The sequence below is a fragment of the Phoxinus phoxinus genome, assembly GCF_949152265.1.
Source record: "Phoxinus phoxinus genome assembly, chromosome: 2".
Classification (NCBI taxonomy): Eukaryota; Metazoa; Chordata; class Actinopteri; order Cypriniformes; family Leuciscidae; genus Phoxinus; species Phoxinus phoxinus.
This window is the reverse complement of record NC_136877.1, coordinates 54,119,462-54,140,808: the sequence shown is the minus strand read 5'-3', so window position 1 is coordinate 54,140,808 and position 21,347 is coordinate 54,119,462. Positions and strand designations below refer to the sequence as shown.

The 21,347-nt window shown below is 41.3% G+C and overlaps 1 protein-coding gene across 5 annotated transcripts in view; it reads left to right on the top strand.

The window, feature by feature from the left end:
• The first annotated feature begins 1,911 nt into the window (after positions 1-1,911).
• Positions 1,912-21,347, top strand: part of nrxn2b (neurexin 2b) — a 249,335-nt gene continuing 229,899 nt past the window's right edge. For 3 of the 5 annotated variants that reach the window (XM_079603465.1, XM_079603463.1, XM_079603461.1), the window contains exons 1-2: positions 1,912-2,169; positions 11,729-11,752. In XM_079603465.1, the coding sequence (XP_079459591.1) occupies positions 1,927-2,169; positions 11,729-11,752 (267 nt within the window). In that variant the 5' untranslated portion in view covers positions 1,912-1,926. The remainder of the gene's footprint in view (positions 2,170-11,728; positions 11,753-21,347) is intronic. The other 2 variants (XM_079603464.1, XM_079603462.1) reach the window with 2 other exon arrangements.

Sequence of the window (21,347 nt, the reverse complement as noted above, 5' to 3'; positions counted from 1 at the left end):
AGCCGAACACACACACTCTTCACCAGATCCAGAGCCGAACACACACACTCTTCACCAGATCCAGAGCTGAACACACACACACTTCACCAGATCCAGAGCTGAACACACACACACTTCACCAGATCCAGAGCCGAACACACACACTCTTCACCAGATCCAGAGCCGAACACACACACACTTCACCAGATCCAGAGCCGAACACACACACACGCTGGATCTGGTGAAGTGTGTGTGTCAGTAGAGCTGAAGAATTAAGCTCGTTTCATATGTGATGAACTTTAAACACTGTGTGTGTGTGTGTGAGTGTGTGAGAGTGAGAGTGTGTGTGAGAGAGTGTGTTGGAATTGCTTCAGGCATCATCTGTATTCCTTATATATATGTGTAAGGATGGCTGTGTGGTTTAGATATTCTCTACATCTTAAGGAAACACTGCAGGGTATATGAATTAATAAAACTGAAACAACTCTAACGCATTAAAATATTTGCAGGGTTTTCAGAATCATGGAAACACAGTTCAGTGATGTTAAACCTCAGCAGAGCTTCACCTGGAAGAGTCGACAGTAATACACGTGTGGTGTGTACAGTGTGTACATCAGTGTGTACATCAGTGTGTACATCAGTGTGTACATCAGTGTGTACAGTAATACACGTGTGGTGTGTACAGTGTGTACATCAGTGTGTACATCAGTGTGTACATCAGTGTGTACATCAGTGTGTACAGTAATACAGAGTTGAACTCTCCGGATCGGTGTAAGCACGGATCCTGCTGGGGAACTAGTGTTCACTGCGGATGAAAGCGTCTGGAGATGAACACATGCACTCGCTGGCTTCATTCATCTGCTCTTTCTCTGGAGGATTCTTAGATTTGCTAAAAGCGTTCATGAATACGGGAATCCCGTCGTATCCCTGATGCATGACATCATCTTCAGGAGATCGGGAAAATACAGCCGCGGAAACTCTTAGAAAACAAACCCTGTTTATTCTGGAGAAGAGCGTGTCCTCCTGAGAGCGTCTGCGCTGGGAATACGACCAGAACATTTGCTCTGAGCCTTTCTCAGCACTTCTACATGTGTTTAGACCTAATTGCTGCTCAGCACAGATATATGCACATTATTAACTGAGAGACATGTACTGGAGAAGCAGAACGACAGAGCAAATGAAGAGTTTCTGCTTAAAACAACACATGTCTGCCAATGGGGCCAGACAAATAAATGATGCTCTATATCAAATATGAAAGAGTTCCGTCAGGCACTTTGTGTATCGAAACTTCCATCATCCTGTGGATTTATTCGTACTTAATTACTTGTGTTTTAATACATTTTTACTGGTTAAAATATGTGACGTAAACATCTCTAAACAAACATGAATGTTGCTCAATCAGAGGAGTTCCACATCTGAGATGAGGCCGAAACCAGTAGACTTTATTTCATTTTACTTTTAACATTATTTTATGTATCCGTTATTTTGAAGGATGTTGGTTTACGTTTGTGCACTTGAGCTGAACTGAGACTTGAGTTTGTAGACGTTTAAGAGGCTGTTGTGTTGACCTTGATTTACTGCAATATTCAGTTTTATTTCGATTTTAGAAAATAAACATGATTTCTGCTCGTACACATCGATTGTTTCTTATTTTCACAGACATGTCTCTTAGGCGTCGAGGTGCATCTTTGAGCCTGAGTTCAGTATGAGTCAAATACTTAAGTACAGTGTAACTCAGATACTCTACTCTATACTTGTAACTCATTTCCGCTGTAAGGTGTGTGTACTTCAGCGACTCTTTACAGCTCCGCTCCACAGAACGCTCTGAACCTTCCGTTAGATGTGGGATCCGGTGTTCTGAGCTCGTGTTCTGTCCTTCTCTCCGCAGGAAAAGAGGAATCGGTCGCCACGTTCAAGGGGAACGAGTTCTTCTGCTACGATCTGTCCATGACCCCCATCCAGAGCAGCACAGACGAGATCACGCTGTCTTTCCGAACGCTCCAGCGCAACGGCCTGATGCTGCACACCGGGAAATCTGCGGATTACGTCAACCTGTCCCTGAAGAGCGGCGCCGTGTGGCTCGTCATCAACCTGGGCTCCGGAGCCTTCGAGGCCCTCGTGGAGCCGGTCAACGGGAAGTTCAACGACAACGCTTGGCACGATGTTAAAGTCACGCGAAACCTGCGACAGGTAAGCTCACTTTCTACAGACGTTAGCGTGGATACTGATCACCTACTGTAACACAAATCTGGCTCTTCCTCAGTGTTTCTGTCTCTGTTTACAACACTTGAGTTAAAACCCTCTGGTGCTCTTCTTCATCTTTGACCGAATAATTTTACATTCGTTTTTTAAATTTTTTTCTTCATCGGAACGGTACGAAACTTGGTAAAGGTTTTGGCACTTGCTGTGTGAACAAACACACACACACACACACACACACACACACACACACACACACACACACACACACACACACACACACACACACACACACACACACACGCACACACACACACACACACACACACAATCATGGACATGATCTGAACAGGTTAAATGGTAACTTTTATAAGTTCTCTTTTAAAAACTTTTTTCACATCAGCAATTATCTGCCAAGTGTCGTCTTTAAAAAGAGATCAACTTAAGTCTGTCGCTCTAAAACGTTCGAGATTTACAACAGTTTAAGTTTTTTCAATTTAATTTCCAGGTCTATGCTCAAAAAGTGAATAAATGGATTATAAATATAGCATAAATATAATTTAGTACCATAAAATAAAAAAATAAATAAACATTATCAAACTATAGTACATTCATATCTGTCATTTCTGGCCAACAAGCGAAGAGCACCAGGGTTAAATCAGGATGCATTTACTGGAGAAGAAGCAAAGGACTGAAGATATTAAGTCTTGCTTTCTGAAATACTGAGGAAGAACTGTTTGAAGTCGGGAATCACATGGGAGAGGGCGTGATCACAGCGTGAATTATCATTGGCTGTAGACGTTTCCGGCAACGCCCACAATCCCTGGTGCTTCCCGACAGTGATTCCTGACAGGTCTGAGATCAGCGCTGTGTGTTTTCTTCTCGTTACACTCGATCAGACAGAATCAGACCCGTGCTTCAGCTTCAGGACTTCATTATGTGCACCTTAGCTTAATGTTCTGTTCGGAGAAGAGCTGTCCATCTGAAATTGACTCAAACCTAATGAAGTCTGCAGTCCTTAGGGGCCGGAACATGCCACTCCTGTTCTGCAGGATAAAATCAAAGATTTAATGATTGGACCTGATTAGACTGAAAAAGAAAAGAAATGAACAAATCAGAAACAAAAAAAACAGCAGTGAACACAGTATAACAGCACTGAACAACAGCACTGAACACAATATAACAGCACTGAACCCAATATAACAGCACTGAACACAATATAACAGCACTGAACACAATATAACAGCACTGAACACAATATAACAGCACTGAACACAATATAACAGCACTGAACACAATATAACAGCACTGAACACAATATAACAGCACTGAATACAATATAACAGCACTGAACACAATATAACAGCACTGAACACAACACAATATAACAGCACTGAACACAATATAACAGCACTGAACACAATATAACAGCACTGAATACAATATAACAGCACTGAATACAATATAACAGCACTGAACACAATATAACAACACTGAATACAATATAACAGCACTGAACACAATATAACAGCACTGAACACAATATAACAGCACTGAACACAATATAACAGCACTGAACACAATATAACAGCACTGAACACAATATAACAGCACTGAATACAATATAACAGCACTGAACAGCACTGAACACAATATAACAGCACTGAAAACAATATAACAGCACTGAACACAATATAACAGCACTGAATACAATATAACAGCACTGAACACAATATAACAGCACTGAACACAATATAACAGCACTGAACACAATATAACAGCACTGAACACAATATAACAGCACTGAACACAACACAATATAACAGCACTGAACACAATATAACAGCACTGAACACAATATAACAGCACTGAACCCAATATAACAGCACTGAACACAATATAACAGCACTGAACAACAGCACTGAACACAATATAACAGCACTGAACCCAATATAACAGCACTGAACACAATATAACAGCACTGAACACAATATAACAGCACTGAACACAATATAACAGCACTGAATACAATATAACAGCACTGAACACAATATAACAGCACTGAACACAATATAACAGCACTGAACACAACACAATATAACAGCACTGAACACAATATAACAGCACTGAACACAATATAACAGCACTGAACCCAATATAACAGCACTGAACACAATATAACAGCACTGAACAACAGCACTGAACACAATATAACAGCACTGAACCCAATATAACAGCACTGAACACAATATAACAGCACTGAACACAATATAACAGCACTGAACACAATATAACAGCACTGAACACAATATAACAGCACTGAACAACAGCACTGAACACAATATAACAGCACTGAACCCAATATAACAGCACTGAACACAATATAACAGCACTGAACAACAGCACTGAACACAATATAACAGCACTGAACCCAATATAACAGCACTGAACACAATATAACAGCACTGAACACAATATAACAGCACTGAACACAATATAACAGCACTGAAAACAATATAACAGCACTGAACACAATATAACAGCACTGAACACAATATAACAGCACTGAATACAATATAACAGCACTGAACAGCACTGAACACAATATAACAGCACTGAAAACAATATAACAGCACTGAACACAATATAACAGCACTGAATACAATATAACAGCACTGGACACAATATAACAGCACTGAATACAATATAACAGCACTGAACACAATATAACAGCACTGAACACAATATAACAGCACTGAACACAACACAATATAACAGCACTGAACACAATATAACAGCACTGAACACAATATAACAGCACTGAACACAATATAACAGCACTGAATACAATATAACAGCACTGGACACAATATAACAGCACTGAATACAATATAACAGCACTGAACACAATATAACAGCCCTGAACACAATATAACAGCACTGAACACAACACAATATAACAGCACTGAACACAATATAACAGCACTGAACACAATATAACAGCACTGAACACAATATAACAGCACTGAATACAATATAACAGCACTGAATACAATATAACAGCACTGAACACAATATAACAGCACTGAATACAATATAACAGCACTGAACACAATATAACAGCACTGAACACAATATAACAGCACTGAAAACAATATAACAGCACTGAACACAATATAACAGCACTGAATACAATATAACAGCACTGAACACAATATAACAGCACTGAACACAATATAACAGCACTGAACACAATATAACAGCACTGAACACAACACAATATAACAGCACTGAACACAATATAACAGCACTGAACACAATATAACAGCACTGAACACAATATAACAGCACTGAACACAATATAACAGCACTGAATACAATATAACAGCACTGAACACAATATAACAGCACTGAACACAATATAACAGCACTGAACACAATATAACAGCACTGAACACAACACAATATAACAGCACTGAACACAATATAACAGCACTGAACACAATATAACAGCACTGAACACAATATAACAGCACTGAACACAATATAACAGCACTGAATACAATATAACAGCACTGAACACAATATAACAGCACTGAACACAATATAACAGCACTGAACACAATATAACAGCACTGAACACAATATAACAGCACTGAACAACAGCACTGAACACAATATAACAGCACTGAACCCAATATAACAGCACTGAACACAATATAACAGCACTGAACACAATATAACAGCACTGAACACAATATAACAGCACTGAATACAATATAACAGCACTGAACAGCACTGAACACAATATAACAGCACTGAAAACAATATAACAGCACTGAACACAATATAACAGCACTGAATACAATATAACAGCACTGGACACAATATAACAGCACTGAATACAATATAACAGCACTGAACACAATATAACAGCACTGAACACAATATAACAGCACTGAACACAACACAATATAACAGCACTGAACACAATATAACAGCACTGAACACAATATAACAGCACTGAACACAATATAACAGCACTGAACACAATATAACAGCACTGAACACAATATAACAGCACTGAACACAGTATAACAGCACTGAACACAATATAACAGCACTGAACCCAATATAACAGCACTGAACACAGTATAACAGCACTGAACACAATATAACAGCACTGAACACAATATAACAGCACTGAAAACAATATAACAGCACTGAACACAATATAACAGCACTGAAAACAATATAACAGCACTGAACACAATATAACAGCACTGAACACAGTATAACAGCACTGAACACAATATAACAGCACTGAACACAATATAACAGCACTGAACACAATATAACAGCACTGAACACAGTATAACAGCACTGAACACAATATAACAGCACTGAACACAATATAACAGCACTGAAAACAATATAACAGCACTGAACACAATATAACAGCACTGAACACAATATAACAGCACTGAACACAGTATAACAGCACTGAACACAATATAACAGCACTGAACACAGTATAACAGCACTGAACACATTATAACAGCACTGAACACAATATAACAGCACTGAACCCAATATAACAGCACTGAACCCAATATAACAGCACTGAACACAATATAACAGCACTGAACACAGTATAACAGCACTGAACACAATATAACAGCACTGAACACAATATAACAGCACTGAACACAGTATAACAGCACTGAACACAATATAACAGCACTGAACACAATATAACAGCACTGAACACAATATAACAGCACTGAACACAATATAACAGCACTGAACACAATATAACAGCACTGAACACAATATAACAGCACTGAAAACAATATAACAGCACTGAACACAATATAACAGCACTGAATACAATATAACAGCACTGAACACAATATAACAGCACTGAACACAATATAACAGCACTGAACACAATATAACAGCACTGAACACAATATAACAGCACTGAACACAATATAACAGCACTGAACACAATATAACAGCACTGAACACAATATAACAGCACTGAACACAGTATAACAGCACTGAACACAATATAACAGCACTGAACACAATATAACAGCACTGAACACAACACAATATAACAGCACTGAACACAATATAACAGCACTGAACACAATATAACAGCACTGAACACAATATAACAGCACTGAACACAATATGACAGCACTGAACACAGTATAACAACACTATATGCTCCCTTTACACTGCCCATATCCCTAAAACTGCCCATCACAGGAAACATTCTGCATTTTTCATAAAACATTGTTTTTTTTAATATTTTTAAAGCTATTTGAATTATGACAACTCATGAAATGTCCTCATGAACCACACACACACACACACACACACACACACACACACACACACACACACACACACACACACACACACACACACACACACTTGTACAGGTCTTTTTTCATATGGACGCTATTGACCTAGCGGAGTTTTAAAAAACGAACTTCATTTTTTCCTGTTGAGGATGTGATGTGTCCTTAATGCAATCCTAAAATCATGCTTTAATATTTTCTGCATACTTCCACCAAATTACAGCTCAATTAGAAGTAGCACACAATAAAAATATCCCGTTTAGCTGATATTTACCTTGATTTTCTCTTCATATTTCATCTCAATCTCTTCACTGTCGTCTCTTTAGTAAACTAGTTATCAGGGGAAAATAACAACGATTATTGGAGTATGTTTTACAAGAAAACATCAGTTTTCTACTTCAAAATGTCACGTTTAATTCAGTGTGTTACTTGCTGTTTCTTTGTAATAATTAATTGTGGAATTTACTTGCAATTCCTGAGTGAAATTTCTACATTAATTGTTTAGTAGCTCTATATGATAAAAATGTAATAGGGCAAAATTGTTGCTTGTGATATAAATTATGCTTATTTATTAAAAGTTTGGTTTTGGAATAAGTAAATTAATAAATCCATATATAAAAAACATTAAAAAAAATATATAAAGAAATGAAGGTACAAAAAAATAATGGATTGATATTCATATGGAATGGAAGAATTTGGTGTAAACGTGTGTATTATAGTTGAAGACACACACACACACACACACACACACACACACACACACACACACACACACACACACACACACACACACACACACACACACACACACACACACACACACACACACACAGATTGAATGAAAGTGAAGAATGGTTCAGTACGGCTCCAGTAATTGTCAGATAGTGGCTCAGAGATGCGATCGATTTCACTTTCGTTCTCTCACTCATTCTGTCTCTGCTCTGGTAATTGTAATTGGAACGAATGTCTTGTCACCCGTAATAAGAGTGATTGTAATTGGCTGCTGTGGCTGGGGGGCGTGTCCTCTGTGATCATGCCTGTTGCTATTGGCTGACGGTGTGAATCCAGAGAGGAAACTAAAGGGAACATCTTTTGTCCGCGACTGAATTCAATTACACACTCGAGTCTTTATTCTCCTTTCGAGAACAAACGAGGAACAGTTGGGTTCAGAATCACTCCTTTGTTGGTTTAGCTTGACAAAACTCCTTAAAAACCGGCCAATAAGAAACCAGCAGACCGGCTTTTTGTTTCAAAGGATTTAATGGTGGATTGAAGACCGATGACAAAACCATTAATGAATACAGTCACGATTAACTCTCGATGAGAATAGAGAGATGCAGAAAGGGTTGTGTCGGGATTTATGGGATAGAAAATATCATTCACTCGGTATAAACACAATAAACGTCATTGGAAAGACCCACCGTGATAAAAACAAAACAAGTGTGTGTGTGTGTGTGTGTGTGTGTGTGTGTGTGTGTGTGTGTGTGTGTGTGTGTGTGTGTGTGTGTGTGTGTTAGAGGTGGCTGGTTTATTGATCTGATTCAGACATACACTGACCGCACATTTACTCAAAGCTGTTCCTCCAGATAATCAATAGAGCAACTGTGACACACACACACACACACACACACACACACACACACACACACACACACACACACACACACACACACACACACGCACACACACACACACACACACACACACACACACACACACACACACACACACACATTTTGTTCTGTGTGTAATATATAACAGTCAGAATGAGGGGAATAAATAAATGAAAATCAATGTAATGAATAATGAAACGCACAGAAACACAACAGCGCCACCCAGTGGAGAGCAGTGAATGATTCTGATGTTTCTCCAGTGCAAGAGGGAGCACCCACACATCTGAGATAGCGTGCAGATATTTTAAAGATACTTTTGCTAATTATTTCCATAACACTTTACGTGTGTGTGTGTGTGTGTGTGTTGTTGTTTTTTGCTAAATATCAGCGATCTCATTTAAATATGCGCTGTAGGTGCTGGAAGACTCTCCACTGAGTCAACTTTGTGCAGTGAAAAAGTAGGATTTTTTATTTGAAAAAAAGGTAAGAAACAATTTTCACGAAAAAATTACAAGTATATTATACAAATAATTACAAAGAAACAGCAAGTAACGCACTGTATTAAATATGAAATTGTAAAGTATAAATTATAAATTGTTTTATTTACAACTTTTTACAGTGTGTGCAAAACACACTATCGTACGCACGGATGTCCTGTAGAGATTCTGATGGGAGAGGAGTTTATCACACTCACTCACTTGGGTTACTAGGGTGTTGTTAGGGGGTTACTAGGGTGTTGTTAGGGGGTACTAGGTTGTTGTTAGGGGGTTACTAGGGTGTGGTTAGGGGGTTATTAGGGTGTTGTTAGGGGGTTACTAGGGTGTGGTTAGGGGGTTACTAGCGTGTGGTTAGGGGGTTACTAGGGTGTGGTTAAAGGTTACTAGGGTGTAGTTAGGGGGTTACTAGGGGTTTGTTAGGGGGTTACTATGGTGTTGTTAGGGGGTTACTAGGGTGTGGTTAGGGTTACTAGGGTGTAGTTAGGGGGTTACTAGCATGTGGTTAGGGGGTTACTAGGGTGTGGTTAGGGGTTACTAGGGTGTAGTTAGGGGGTTACTAGGGGTTTGTTAGCGGGTTACTATGGTGTGGTTAGGGTATTACTAGGGTGTTGTTAGGGGGTTACTAGGGTGTTGTTAGTGGGTTACTATGGTGTGGTAGGGGGTTACTAGGTTGTGGTTAGGGAGTTACTAGGGTGTTGTTAGGGGGTTACTAGTGTGTGGTTAGGGGGTTACTAGGGTGTTACTGAGGGGTTGCCAGGGTGTTTCTATGCAGCGTTTGGCTCTGGTTCCTCCCTCAATGTGCATCTGTAGCATTTTTTTAGGTGAAAATGGTGCGTCTCATCACTTAGTAAAGCAGCAGCTCAACAACACACACGATTTGAGCAATTGTTCTTGTCTACAGCACACACACACACACACAAACATACACACACACACACTCACACACACACACACACACACAGGTCTGATCAGGTCTGACTGAACTGAGGCATGGGTCTGGATCTGAATCCGGTCTGGGCGATTCTTCCTAATCACAGCTAATCTTTTCTCCCAGGTTCAAGCTGGCGGCAGAAGGATGTTCTTCTCATGTTTCTGAAACGTGTTGAAAGTTCAAATAATATGTTTTCCTTTCCATGTTGTTCACACTGTTGTGTTTTTGCCTCCTTTCAGTCGTCAGCCACAGAAGATCGATTTCTTGCTCTACTTCAAAAACCAAGCTTGGCCAAATTTGCCAGTAACGAGCCCCGTCCTCAAACAGGCCACGCCCACTCACATGACTAGCCAATCAGAACGACTGCTGTTCCTCTAGCCCCTCCCACTCGAGTCAGCCCCTCCCCTAATCTTCCCACGTGGTTTCCTAACTCTTGTGTCTTCTTACTAACCAAACAGCTTCAGATTCTTCCAGTTTACTTTTCATTTTGACCTGTTTGTGTTCCTTTGAAACGACTAACATCGTGTCATTCACGGAATGTGGGCCATCTGTTGTTTTCTTCAGATTTAACTTGCGTACTGACGTACTAACCATAATAACAATACTGTTGTCATGTTTTTCTTTTGGTTGACAAATCCTTCAATGAAGAGAAAGAATTCTGTAAATTTGGATCTTTATTCCTTTGGGCAAAAACAAAATCAGGAAAAGCAAGAGCCAGGCTGGGTTAACCTGTTAACTGCCACTCGCTCCGAAGATCTGAACTTGAGCATTTGCCATTCATAAAGGCTTTGGAAAATAAATGTGTAAAAAAACCGTCATTTTTTTTACATATTTTATGAAATAATTTGATCTCTTAAACCGCATACGTCTAACCAAGTTATGTTCCAAATTTGAAGTTAATATCACAAAAATGTAAATGTTTTCAAGTACGGTTTTCATTGTAACGAAGTATTTTCACAGGATGAATTTTGAGCGTTTCCGCTTTCGAACGACACCTATTCTGTGATAATCCCTGAAAGGCAATAACACAGACAGTTAACAGGCTACGACCGCTGCCTTTTAAAAGACCTTTATTGACTTCACGATTTGTCATTATTCTATATATTTTCTTTCCCTTCCCTTGTTTTTTTCCTAAAGCACTCAGGCATTGGACACGCTATGGTAAACAAACTGCATTATATGGTAGATATCATTCTAATTGTCTTCTACTTTGGTTTGCCCTGGATTTCCGTTTCCTATTTCTATTCTGTTTGCTTATACTGACTACACAAATTCCCATTGGTATCAAGGTAGCAATGAAACTACAGAGATTCACTCTTGTCTCATTCGATCATCCTTTTCATTTTGTTTTGTCCATCCTACGCCTCCCTTCCCTTCAGGAACCAGATCTAGAGTTACATATTTGATTCGTTATGTTGAACTAGTAAATGAACAGGGTAATAGTAAACTCGAGTCTCGCAGTGAAACTTGTACTGTATGTTTAATCGTTTGAGGTGCTGATGAATCCAGTGGCAGACAGTATGGATGTAGCGCTCATGAAACTGGCCAGAATATTAATATTAATATGAGATATTGAGCTGAGAAACTCCTTCTGGTTCTCAGCATCTCGATCCATCATCAGCATGTTTGATATCCGGCTCAAGGTGATGATCCTCGTCTCTCCGGCTGGATTTACTGGCGCTGGTTCAGAGTGGGTCGTAAAACACCCCGTTACGAGATTTATCCGAGAGCGTTTGAGTTCTGTTCTGTTCTGGACTCAGAGTTTCCTCGGACTCGACCAAAGCCGGGCGTTTAATCACTGAGGTCAGGCTGAGCGATGGTTTCATTAGTGCACACACCCATAGGACAACTAACCTAATTATTAAACATGAACAATTCATTATTACTGAAGCTCAGTAGCTATAGAACTTCCCAGGGAGATGTTATCGATGCCGGAAAGATTTACACAGACGTACAGATGAGAAACGGACTGCAGATCCTCGTCCCATCAAAACAAACCCCTGCTGGTTTACGATCATGTATATGCCATTATAGTGCTTATCTTATCGGCTTTTATTTTTATATTTTCAGTTCATTTGAATTTTATTTTAAGTTTTAGTCATTTTGTTGTGTGCTTTTGTCATTTTAATTATATTATATATATATATATATATATATATATATATATATATATATATATATATAATATATAATTAATATATAATATTATGTATATACATTTAGCTTTAATTTTGATTTCAGTTTTTATTTTTCATAATTTTAGTTCTTAAACATGTTTATTTCAGTTAAGTCAAGTCAAGTCAAGAATATTTGTATAGCGCTTTTCACAATACAGATTGTATCAAAGCAGCTTCACAGTATTAAATTAAAATAATAATAAAACGTCCATGTTTGGTAATGCTAATCAATAGTAATATTGATTGATTCATTAAATTGAATATCCCCAAATAGTTGCCAAAGCAACATTTCTAAATTGTATTTACATTGTTAATTTTACATCTAATATTTTTATTTCACTTTTACTATTAGTCAAGTCACCTTTATTTATACAGCGCTTTTAACATTATGGATGTTTCAAAGCAGCTTTACAGTGATAATAGAAATTAGCGTAAAGGCCATTGCACACCGAGTCCGAAATTCGCATCCGAAATTTTCGCACGATAAGAAATAAATACGACCTCACGTTATGTCAATCACGCTTGCACACTACCTCCGAAACTTTCGTCCGTCATAAAAAAAATCTAAACGGGTTCGATTTTCTGCGTTTTTCGCTAACAAGCAGTTTGAATGCAGTTTGAATGGTGCTTTGACAACTCAGAGCCACCGAATCACGAATACGAAAAAACGCATACGAAAATTTCGGACTCAGTCCCTTAACGCGCTCCGGCCGCGCATCCGCACAACAGTGCCGGTGTCTCGAGAACACACTCCTGGAATAGGCTCGAAGGTGCAAACCATTATCCGTTTTCTCTGCGCAAACCTCAAAAACACAGACGGCGCGCACATGCGCATCACGTGTTCGGTCGATAGGATGCGCGTTTGAATATATATGTGCGCAGGTGTGTAGTCCTTCACAAATCAACCCTCAACAAACTACTCGTTAGGCCTTAAAAATGTATAATTCAGAAATGTTTTGTCACGTCTGCGTAGCCACGTGAGCCGGAATTATCCCGACAACGTTTTATCTGTACAGAGGTAAAGGGAAGGAGAAGGAGTTCTTCACAGGGAGAGAGTAGTGACACTTCAGCACTGCGGTGTCGTCGAGTCCAGGCGCTGGTCCTTCATCAGATCTGGATACGGCAGACATTTTTGTTTCAAATAAATACCTAGGATTATGTTTATTTTCTTCTAATAGGGTTGAAAAATAAGCAGATCTAGCAGCTTTTAAAGCCTCTCTGTAAGCAATCGAGCTCTCCTTCCATGAAATGCGAGATACCTCTAGTTTTGTTTTCTTCCAGTTGCGCTCCATTTTTCTGGCTGCTCTCTTAAGGGCCTGAGTGTGTGTGTGTGTGTGTGTGTGTGTGAGTGTGCTCGTTGTGCCACGGCGTTGGACTATGTTCTTTAATCTTCTTTAAGTGCAGCGGAGCAACTGTGTCTAAAGTGCTGGAAAAGAGAGAGTTTAAGGTTTCTGTCGCAATATCGACAGAGTAATTAGTAATTAGTTAAACTTCAACTTCAACATAATATTTTTATGTATTTTATTTTATTTTATTGTCGTTAGGGATAAAATCAAACAATAACATAAAAAAATGAAATGGAAAATGGAAATGGAAATATTTCGGTTTTACTATTAGTAATTTTAGTACTTACACGTGTTTTTTTCAGTTAGTTTCCTTATACAGTACGTACATATATATAATTTTAGATATTTTTTATTTTATTTCAGTTTTACTCTTACTAATTTTAGCACTTCAACTCAAGAGTGTTTATTTCAGTTAGCAACATTTCTAATTTTCAGTTTTACATACAATATTCATAATTATATTTGAATGGACCGTTTTAAACTCACAGTGAACTCAGTGTGAGGCTTGTGTCTCAGAGAGGATGTCCTTTACTGCCTGTCACTGGACTCGTCAAACATTAGGCTCCACCCCCTGCTCCACCCAGCGCTGTATAGAATCAGGAGAATTTCTAGAATGTAGGAACTGTGTTCATTAACATCAATACTAACTCAATAACGACTAACACACTCTTACTTTGGTATTTGTGTATGTATATGTTGCCCAGCACATATATATATATATATATATATATATATATATATATATATATATATATATATATATATATATATATATATGCATATTTATGAACCTACAGAGATGCATAAAGCCACGCCCCAAGTAATAGGAATAATTTGACATCAGTAAAGACCCTGCTTGGGAATAATAAAGGTGGCGAGGGCTAGCGTGATTGACAGGTCTCTGGCTCCTTCAGGATGATGTTATCAGCCCAGACCGCTAGCATTAGTATGCAATTATACAGATCTAATGAACTCTGGCAGGGGTTCGGCGCCCTAGAATAACAATATTTCAGGCCGGTCAGGGAGAACGAGCGATCGGGTTATTTGGCCCAATGCAGGCTGGGTAATTGTCATTCGGACAGTCGTAGATGACTGACAGCTCCAGCGCAGATGAACGTTAGCATCGCTCATTTACACTCATCTGTGTGACGCTTCCGAGTCCTTTTGTGTGCATGCTTTCATCCGCTTGCAGCGAGAGGGAGTCTGCGATGCCCAAGCCGAAGAGTCTCGGCTTGCACGCAAACCTGTGGAAATTTTTCAAGTGCTCATTTTGTTGTGTCCCACCTTCAGATTTAACCCCTTAATCAACTAAATGCCCTTTTTTTGCCATCTGTGCCGTGATGTGACTCAGTTACGACTCCTCTCCGCCATCGGCTGCTGAGCGCTTTTGCTCAGACGTTTGATTGTGTCCATTGGTTGAACATTCCCATTTTGACGCCATCTTCATTTGCTCATCCAACTGCATGGCTTCTTCCCCATGTTGTGATGGTTTTTGGATGGTTCATTTTCCTTCCTCTTAACCTCAAAACCCACCAAACGTGACAATTCAAACTCTTTGTCGAATCAAATCGCAAAGGATTTCACCAATTGACTGCTACTACTCTACTAAATGACTAAAACCCAAATTCTGTTACTAATCCGAATGAAACCTTTGTTGTAACTGTACTAACAACCATTTTTGTGTCTGACCTGCTGTTATTTACTAAAGTACTAACCTCCAACCCCACACATACGAGCGGCTCACGCAGTCCCTCCTCCTCCTCCTGACCCCTGACCCCTCAATCTCACTAACTCACCCGGATCCTTTGGCTAGTTCAGTTCTGATCTCTCTCAACTCGCTCGCCGTCTCGCCGGGTCGTTATCCAGCTGCCAGCCACTTATCGAAGGCCTCGCCACTGCGGCGAATCCCTGTGAGGGTTGATTTTGAGAATAATAAATGGGTTTTCATTGCAATGTGCAATTTCTCCTTTGTTTTTAATAGGTAAAGGTAAGTAATTGTCAAGAATATAAGGACAAAAGGCCAGATGGCTGAAACTGAAGCATCTGAAGATCAGGTAAGGGCGATCACTGACTTTTAAGGACCAACATGATGCACTACGGTTCGCTGAGCTTATTGCAGTGTGGTTTCGGGATTTACTTGTTCGCCTCAAAAATCATTCTTTCAGCATTTAAAGAGCACAAAAGAAGATGGCTCTGTTTTTGTTTTTGTTTTTTTTGTCTATGCAATGAAAGTCAAAGTTGCCCAGACAGCAACATAGTGTCAGTCCAGATCCGGCCCACATCTGGACCGTGTGGAATCCATGTGTGCCAGATGTGGGCCGGATCTGGGCCGTGTGGAATCAATGTGTGCCAGATGTGGGCCGGATCTGGACCGTGTGGAATCCATGTGTACCAGATGTGGGCCGGATCTGGACCGTGTGGAATCCATGTGTGCCAGATGTGGGCTGGATCTGGACCGTGTGGAATCCATGTGTGCCAGATGTGGGCCGGATCTGGACCGTGTGGAATCCATGTGTACCAGATGTGGGCCGGATCTGGACCGTGTGGAATCCATGTGTGCCAGATGTGGGCCGGATCTGGACCGTGTGGAATCCATGTGTGCCAGATGTGGGCTGGATCTGGACCGTGTGGAATCCATGTGTGCCAGATGTGGGCTGGATCTGGACCGTGTGGAATCCATGTGTGCCAGATGTGGGCTGGATCTGGACCGTGTGGAATCCATGTGTGCCAGATGTGGGCTGGATCTGGACCGTGTGGAATCCATGTGTGCCAGATGTGGGCCGGATCTGGACCGTGTGGAATCCATGTGTGCCAGATGTGGGCTGGATCTGGACCGTGTGGAATCCATGTGTGCCAGATGTGGGCTGGATCTGGACCGTGTGGAATCCATGTGTGCCAGATGTGGGCCGGATCTGGACCGTGTGGTATCCATGTGTGCCAGATGTGGGCCGGATCTGGACCGTGTGGAATCCATGTGTGCCAGATGTGGGCCGGATCTGGACCGTGTGGAATCCATGTGTGCCAGATGCGGGACTATTTAGCTGTCTGGGTGATTGGACCTCATTATTTTTCAAAACATCTTTTGTGTTCAACACAAGAAAGATATATAACCCATACAGGGTTTGAATGACATGAGGGCGAGAAAATTATGACAGAATGATCGGTTTTAGGTGAATGTTTAGGTATTTTGTCATGTCATATTAATTTTCGTCACTCTTAAACTAACTGACAGGACTTTTATCGTAGTGTGAGTGCATGATAATATCTTGCAGTGTTTTATGTTTTTATCAGTGTGTTTAAATCAAAATCACTTAGTTATAATGATAACTAAGTGATCTCTCTGTTTTGTCTCGCCTTTGGTACCGTTGGCAATCAAAAACTCTTCATTCTTTGAGGAGATGAATGTTGAGTACTGGTCCTTTCAGCAGCGAGTGTGTTTTACACTGTCAGGTTATTGTTGTCAGATATTGAGACTCTGGGTTTATGAGCTATACTGGGACCAGCCACCGGGGGGCGATCAAGACTCTGGGTTTATGAGCTTTACTGGGACCAGCCAGCAGGGGGGGATTGAGACACTGGGACCAGCCACCAAGGGGCGACCGAGACCTTGGGTTTATGAGCTATACTTGGAACAGCCAACAGGGGACGATCGAGACACTGGGTTTATGAGCTATACTTGGAACAGCCAACAGGGGGCGATCGAGACGCTGGGTTTATGAGCTATACTTGGAACAGCCAACAGGGGGCGATCGAGACACTGGGTTTATGAGCTATTCTTGGAACAGCCACCAGGGGGCGATCGAGACGCTGGGTTTATGAGCTATTCTTGGAACAGCCACCAGGGGGCGATCGAGACGCTGGGTTTATGAGCTATACTGGGACCAGCCACCAGGGGGCGATCAAGACGTTGGGTTTATGAGCTATACTTGGAACAGCCACCAGGGGGCGATCGAGACGCTGGGTTTATGAGCTATTCTTGGAACAGCCAACAGGGGGCGATCGAGACACTGGGTTTATGAGCTATACTTGGAACAGCCACCAGGGGGCGATCGAGACACTGGGTTTATGAGCTATTCTTGGAACAGCCACCAGGGGGCAATCGAGACGTTGGGTTTATGAGCTATACTTGGAACAGCCACCAGGGGGCGATCGAGACACTGGGTTTATGTGCTATACTGGGACCAGCCACCAGGGGGCGATCGAGACGTTGGGTTTATGAGCTATACTTGGAACAGCCACCAGGGGGGGATCGAGACACTGGGTTTATGAGCTATACTGGGACCAGCCACCGGGGGGGGATCGAGACACTGGATTTATGAGCTATACTGGGACCAGCCAGCAGGGGGCGATTGAGACACTGGGTTTATGAGCTATACTGGGACCAGCCACCAGGGGGCAATCGAGACACTGGATTTATGAGCAATACTGGGACAAGCCACCAGGGGGCGATCGAGACGCTGGGTTTATGAGCTATACTGGGACCAGCCAGCAGGGGGCAATCGAGACACTGGATTTATGAGCTATACTGGGACAAGCCACCAGGGGGCGATCGAGACGCTGGGTTTATGAGCTATACTGGGACCAGCCAACAGGGGGGGGATCAAGACACTTTGGCTTCACTTTTCAGGACACTTGGTGAGGACAGGTGGGGCAAATAAACCAATAATCAGATAAAAGGAAAGAAAATAGAAATAGAAAGAAAAATGGATTTAGAAAATAGGCAAGAGAGCACATGGTCCATAGAAACAAACATGACAAGCCATGCGTTCACACTGAAGTGAGACTGTGTGTATATGAAGTGATCTGGTGTACGGTCTCAGTTCTGAGCTAATCTAGCACAAAGACTCTCCACACATTCACATTCTCTTTCATTAGCTATTATGCTCGTTGATTTGATGCGGAGGGCGATTATGTTGGATTTATTTAATGGCAGTCAGAGGTGTCCATTAGCCGGAGTCAGTTTGTCGTTTAGGCCGGAGTAAATGAGCTGCCAGCGCTCGTCTAATGCTGCATCAATATAATATCATTACTCACCAGCTGACGGCTGGTCAATGCTGCCAGATCTATTAGAAAAGCCCCATGACAGCAAGATGGAGGATTTTATCAGGGAAAGTGATATTGTGTCTCACGGTCAGGAACTCAGTTTGGCTTTTCCAGTAACCAGCTTATATTGACAGAAGCACAGCGCAGTGTTTAATGTCTCACAGTGTTGCTGAATCAGAAGCATCAGCACTTCACGTCATTTGTTTTAGTGAGTTGGGTCATTTAGACAGATGCTTTCATCGGTTCAGAGGACAATCAGTAAGTTGGTTTGTGTGAATTTAGTTATTTTTAAACATTTATTCGTGACTTCAAATCTACTGTTTAGTGTCATGAGTTTGATAGAATTTTTTAGTTGAAAATTTTGTGTTCAAGTTTGATTCTGTCGTGTTTCAATTGTTGTTAGAATGATAATACTTCTCTAAATAATCCTTAAAATGCATTTACTTGCCTTATTAGGGCACAATCTGAAATTACTTTCTTTTAGTTTAAAGTATAAATCTGAAAACATCTTGTTTTATTAATATCATTGCTTATTTCACGGTTGTTTAAAGAAAACGACAGACATATTAATCATGGAAATGCCATGGTGCAAGTCTATGTTGTGGTGATTATCTGTAAGATATTGTCCATTGAGTTTAATCAGACTCCAGTTCAGCATGAGTAGTGTGACTGCGGTTGAACTCGTATCTTGACCAGCTTTAGTTTTCTGCTGACAGGAGCTCGTTAAAGTCTCACACTGATTGAAGTGAAAGCGACAGTAAATGAGGTGTAACGTGTGTCTTCTGAGGACTCCTGTCTGCGAACAATCCCTCGATGAGTGTCGAAACCACGTATGAGTTCATCTGTGCAAACGAGCTGCTGCATGATGGCATCTGTATTCAGCACGTGTGTGTGTGTGTGTGTGTGTGTGTGTGTGTGTGTGTGTGTGTGTGTGTGTGTGCGTGTGTGTGTTGTACAGTAGGTGTGGTTGATGTAGATTGTGTGTGTCAGGGAAAACACAACACTTCACTGCATTTATTTCTCTCTCTCTCTCTCTCTCTCTCTCTCTCTCTCTCTCTCTCTCTCTCTCTCTTCACTTTATTCATGGTCTCCACTGCTGCATTACTGCAGTGTGTTTGTGGTGAACCACAGGAGCCGCTGTGATTTCTTTACACACACACTGCGAGTGCTTGAACCCGTCAGGAGCGCATCAGTGTGTTTCGGTGAGGGATTACGCCTTCTTATCTGAACATGCTCTCTGTCTCGTCACCAGGGGTTTTAGGGTAAATAAGTCAATATATCTGCGAGACAAACGGCCCATTAACACATTATCAGCTCGTGGAGCCGCGGAGAAGCAGAAGCAGGTTAAGATGCTGCGTATGGATTTCACAGGTTATCTGCAGTGCCAAGCAGAACCGCAGGGCTGACAGCGCTTCTGTTTCTCTGAGATCAATCACCAGTTAACGTCAGAGCAGCACCTGTGCTCTCAAACACACACACACACGCTATATTTCTGCTGTGAGGCTTAATGCACAGGGACCCAGAACAGCACCAGAATCATACAAAAAATCTTGCTACGTATGTAACCCTCATTTCCTGAAGGAGGGAACGGAGACGTTAAGTCAGAACGTCTGACGAATGGGGTCTCGTCTGAGAGCCCAATCACCTTTGAGTTGTAAAAAATTAGCCAATGGAACGCAAAGTACCTCGGTCTGCGGAATTTGCTGTGTGGGTATATAAGGACCAGCGCGTGCATATTCTATGCTGAGGAGCCGAGAGGTGTGTCCCGGCCGTTCAGCGGTGACAAGGGGATGTAACGTCTCCGTTCCCTCCTTTAGGGAATGAGGGATACTAACGTAACCGAGACGTTCCCTTTCAGTCGTCACGTTCTGAAAACGCCACAATGGCTGTCTTCCAGTGCCTTGCGCTAGACACAGCTCCCTGTCGCGAGGCAAGCACAAGCGAAGGGCTAAGCTTAACGCAAGAGTTACCAAGGTACACAGGGTAGCAAATTCCATCAGGACAATGGCAGCATGATGCCTACCCGTGGGGAGGACTTGAAATACACACATGAACTGCCTAGGCGGAATACATGTGGAAGATCTCTGAGGTAACCCAGCCAGAGGGTTGAGTACAGCTCAACCTCAGAGAGGCAAGAGTGGTCTTGCCCAGGGAAAGACACGTGCTACCAGAGAAGACTTACCGTAGAAA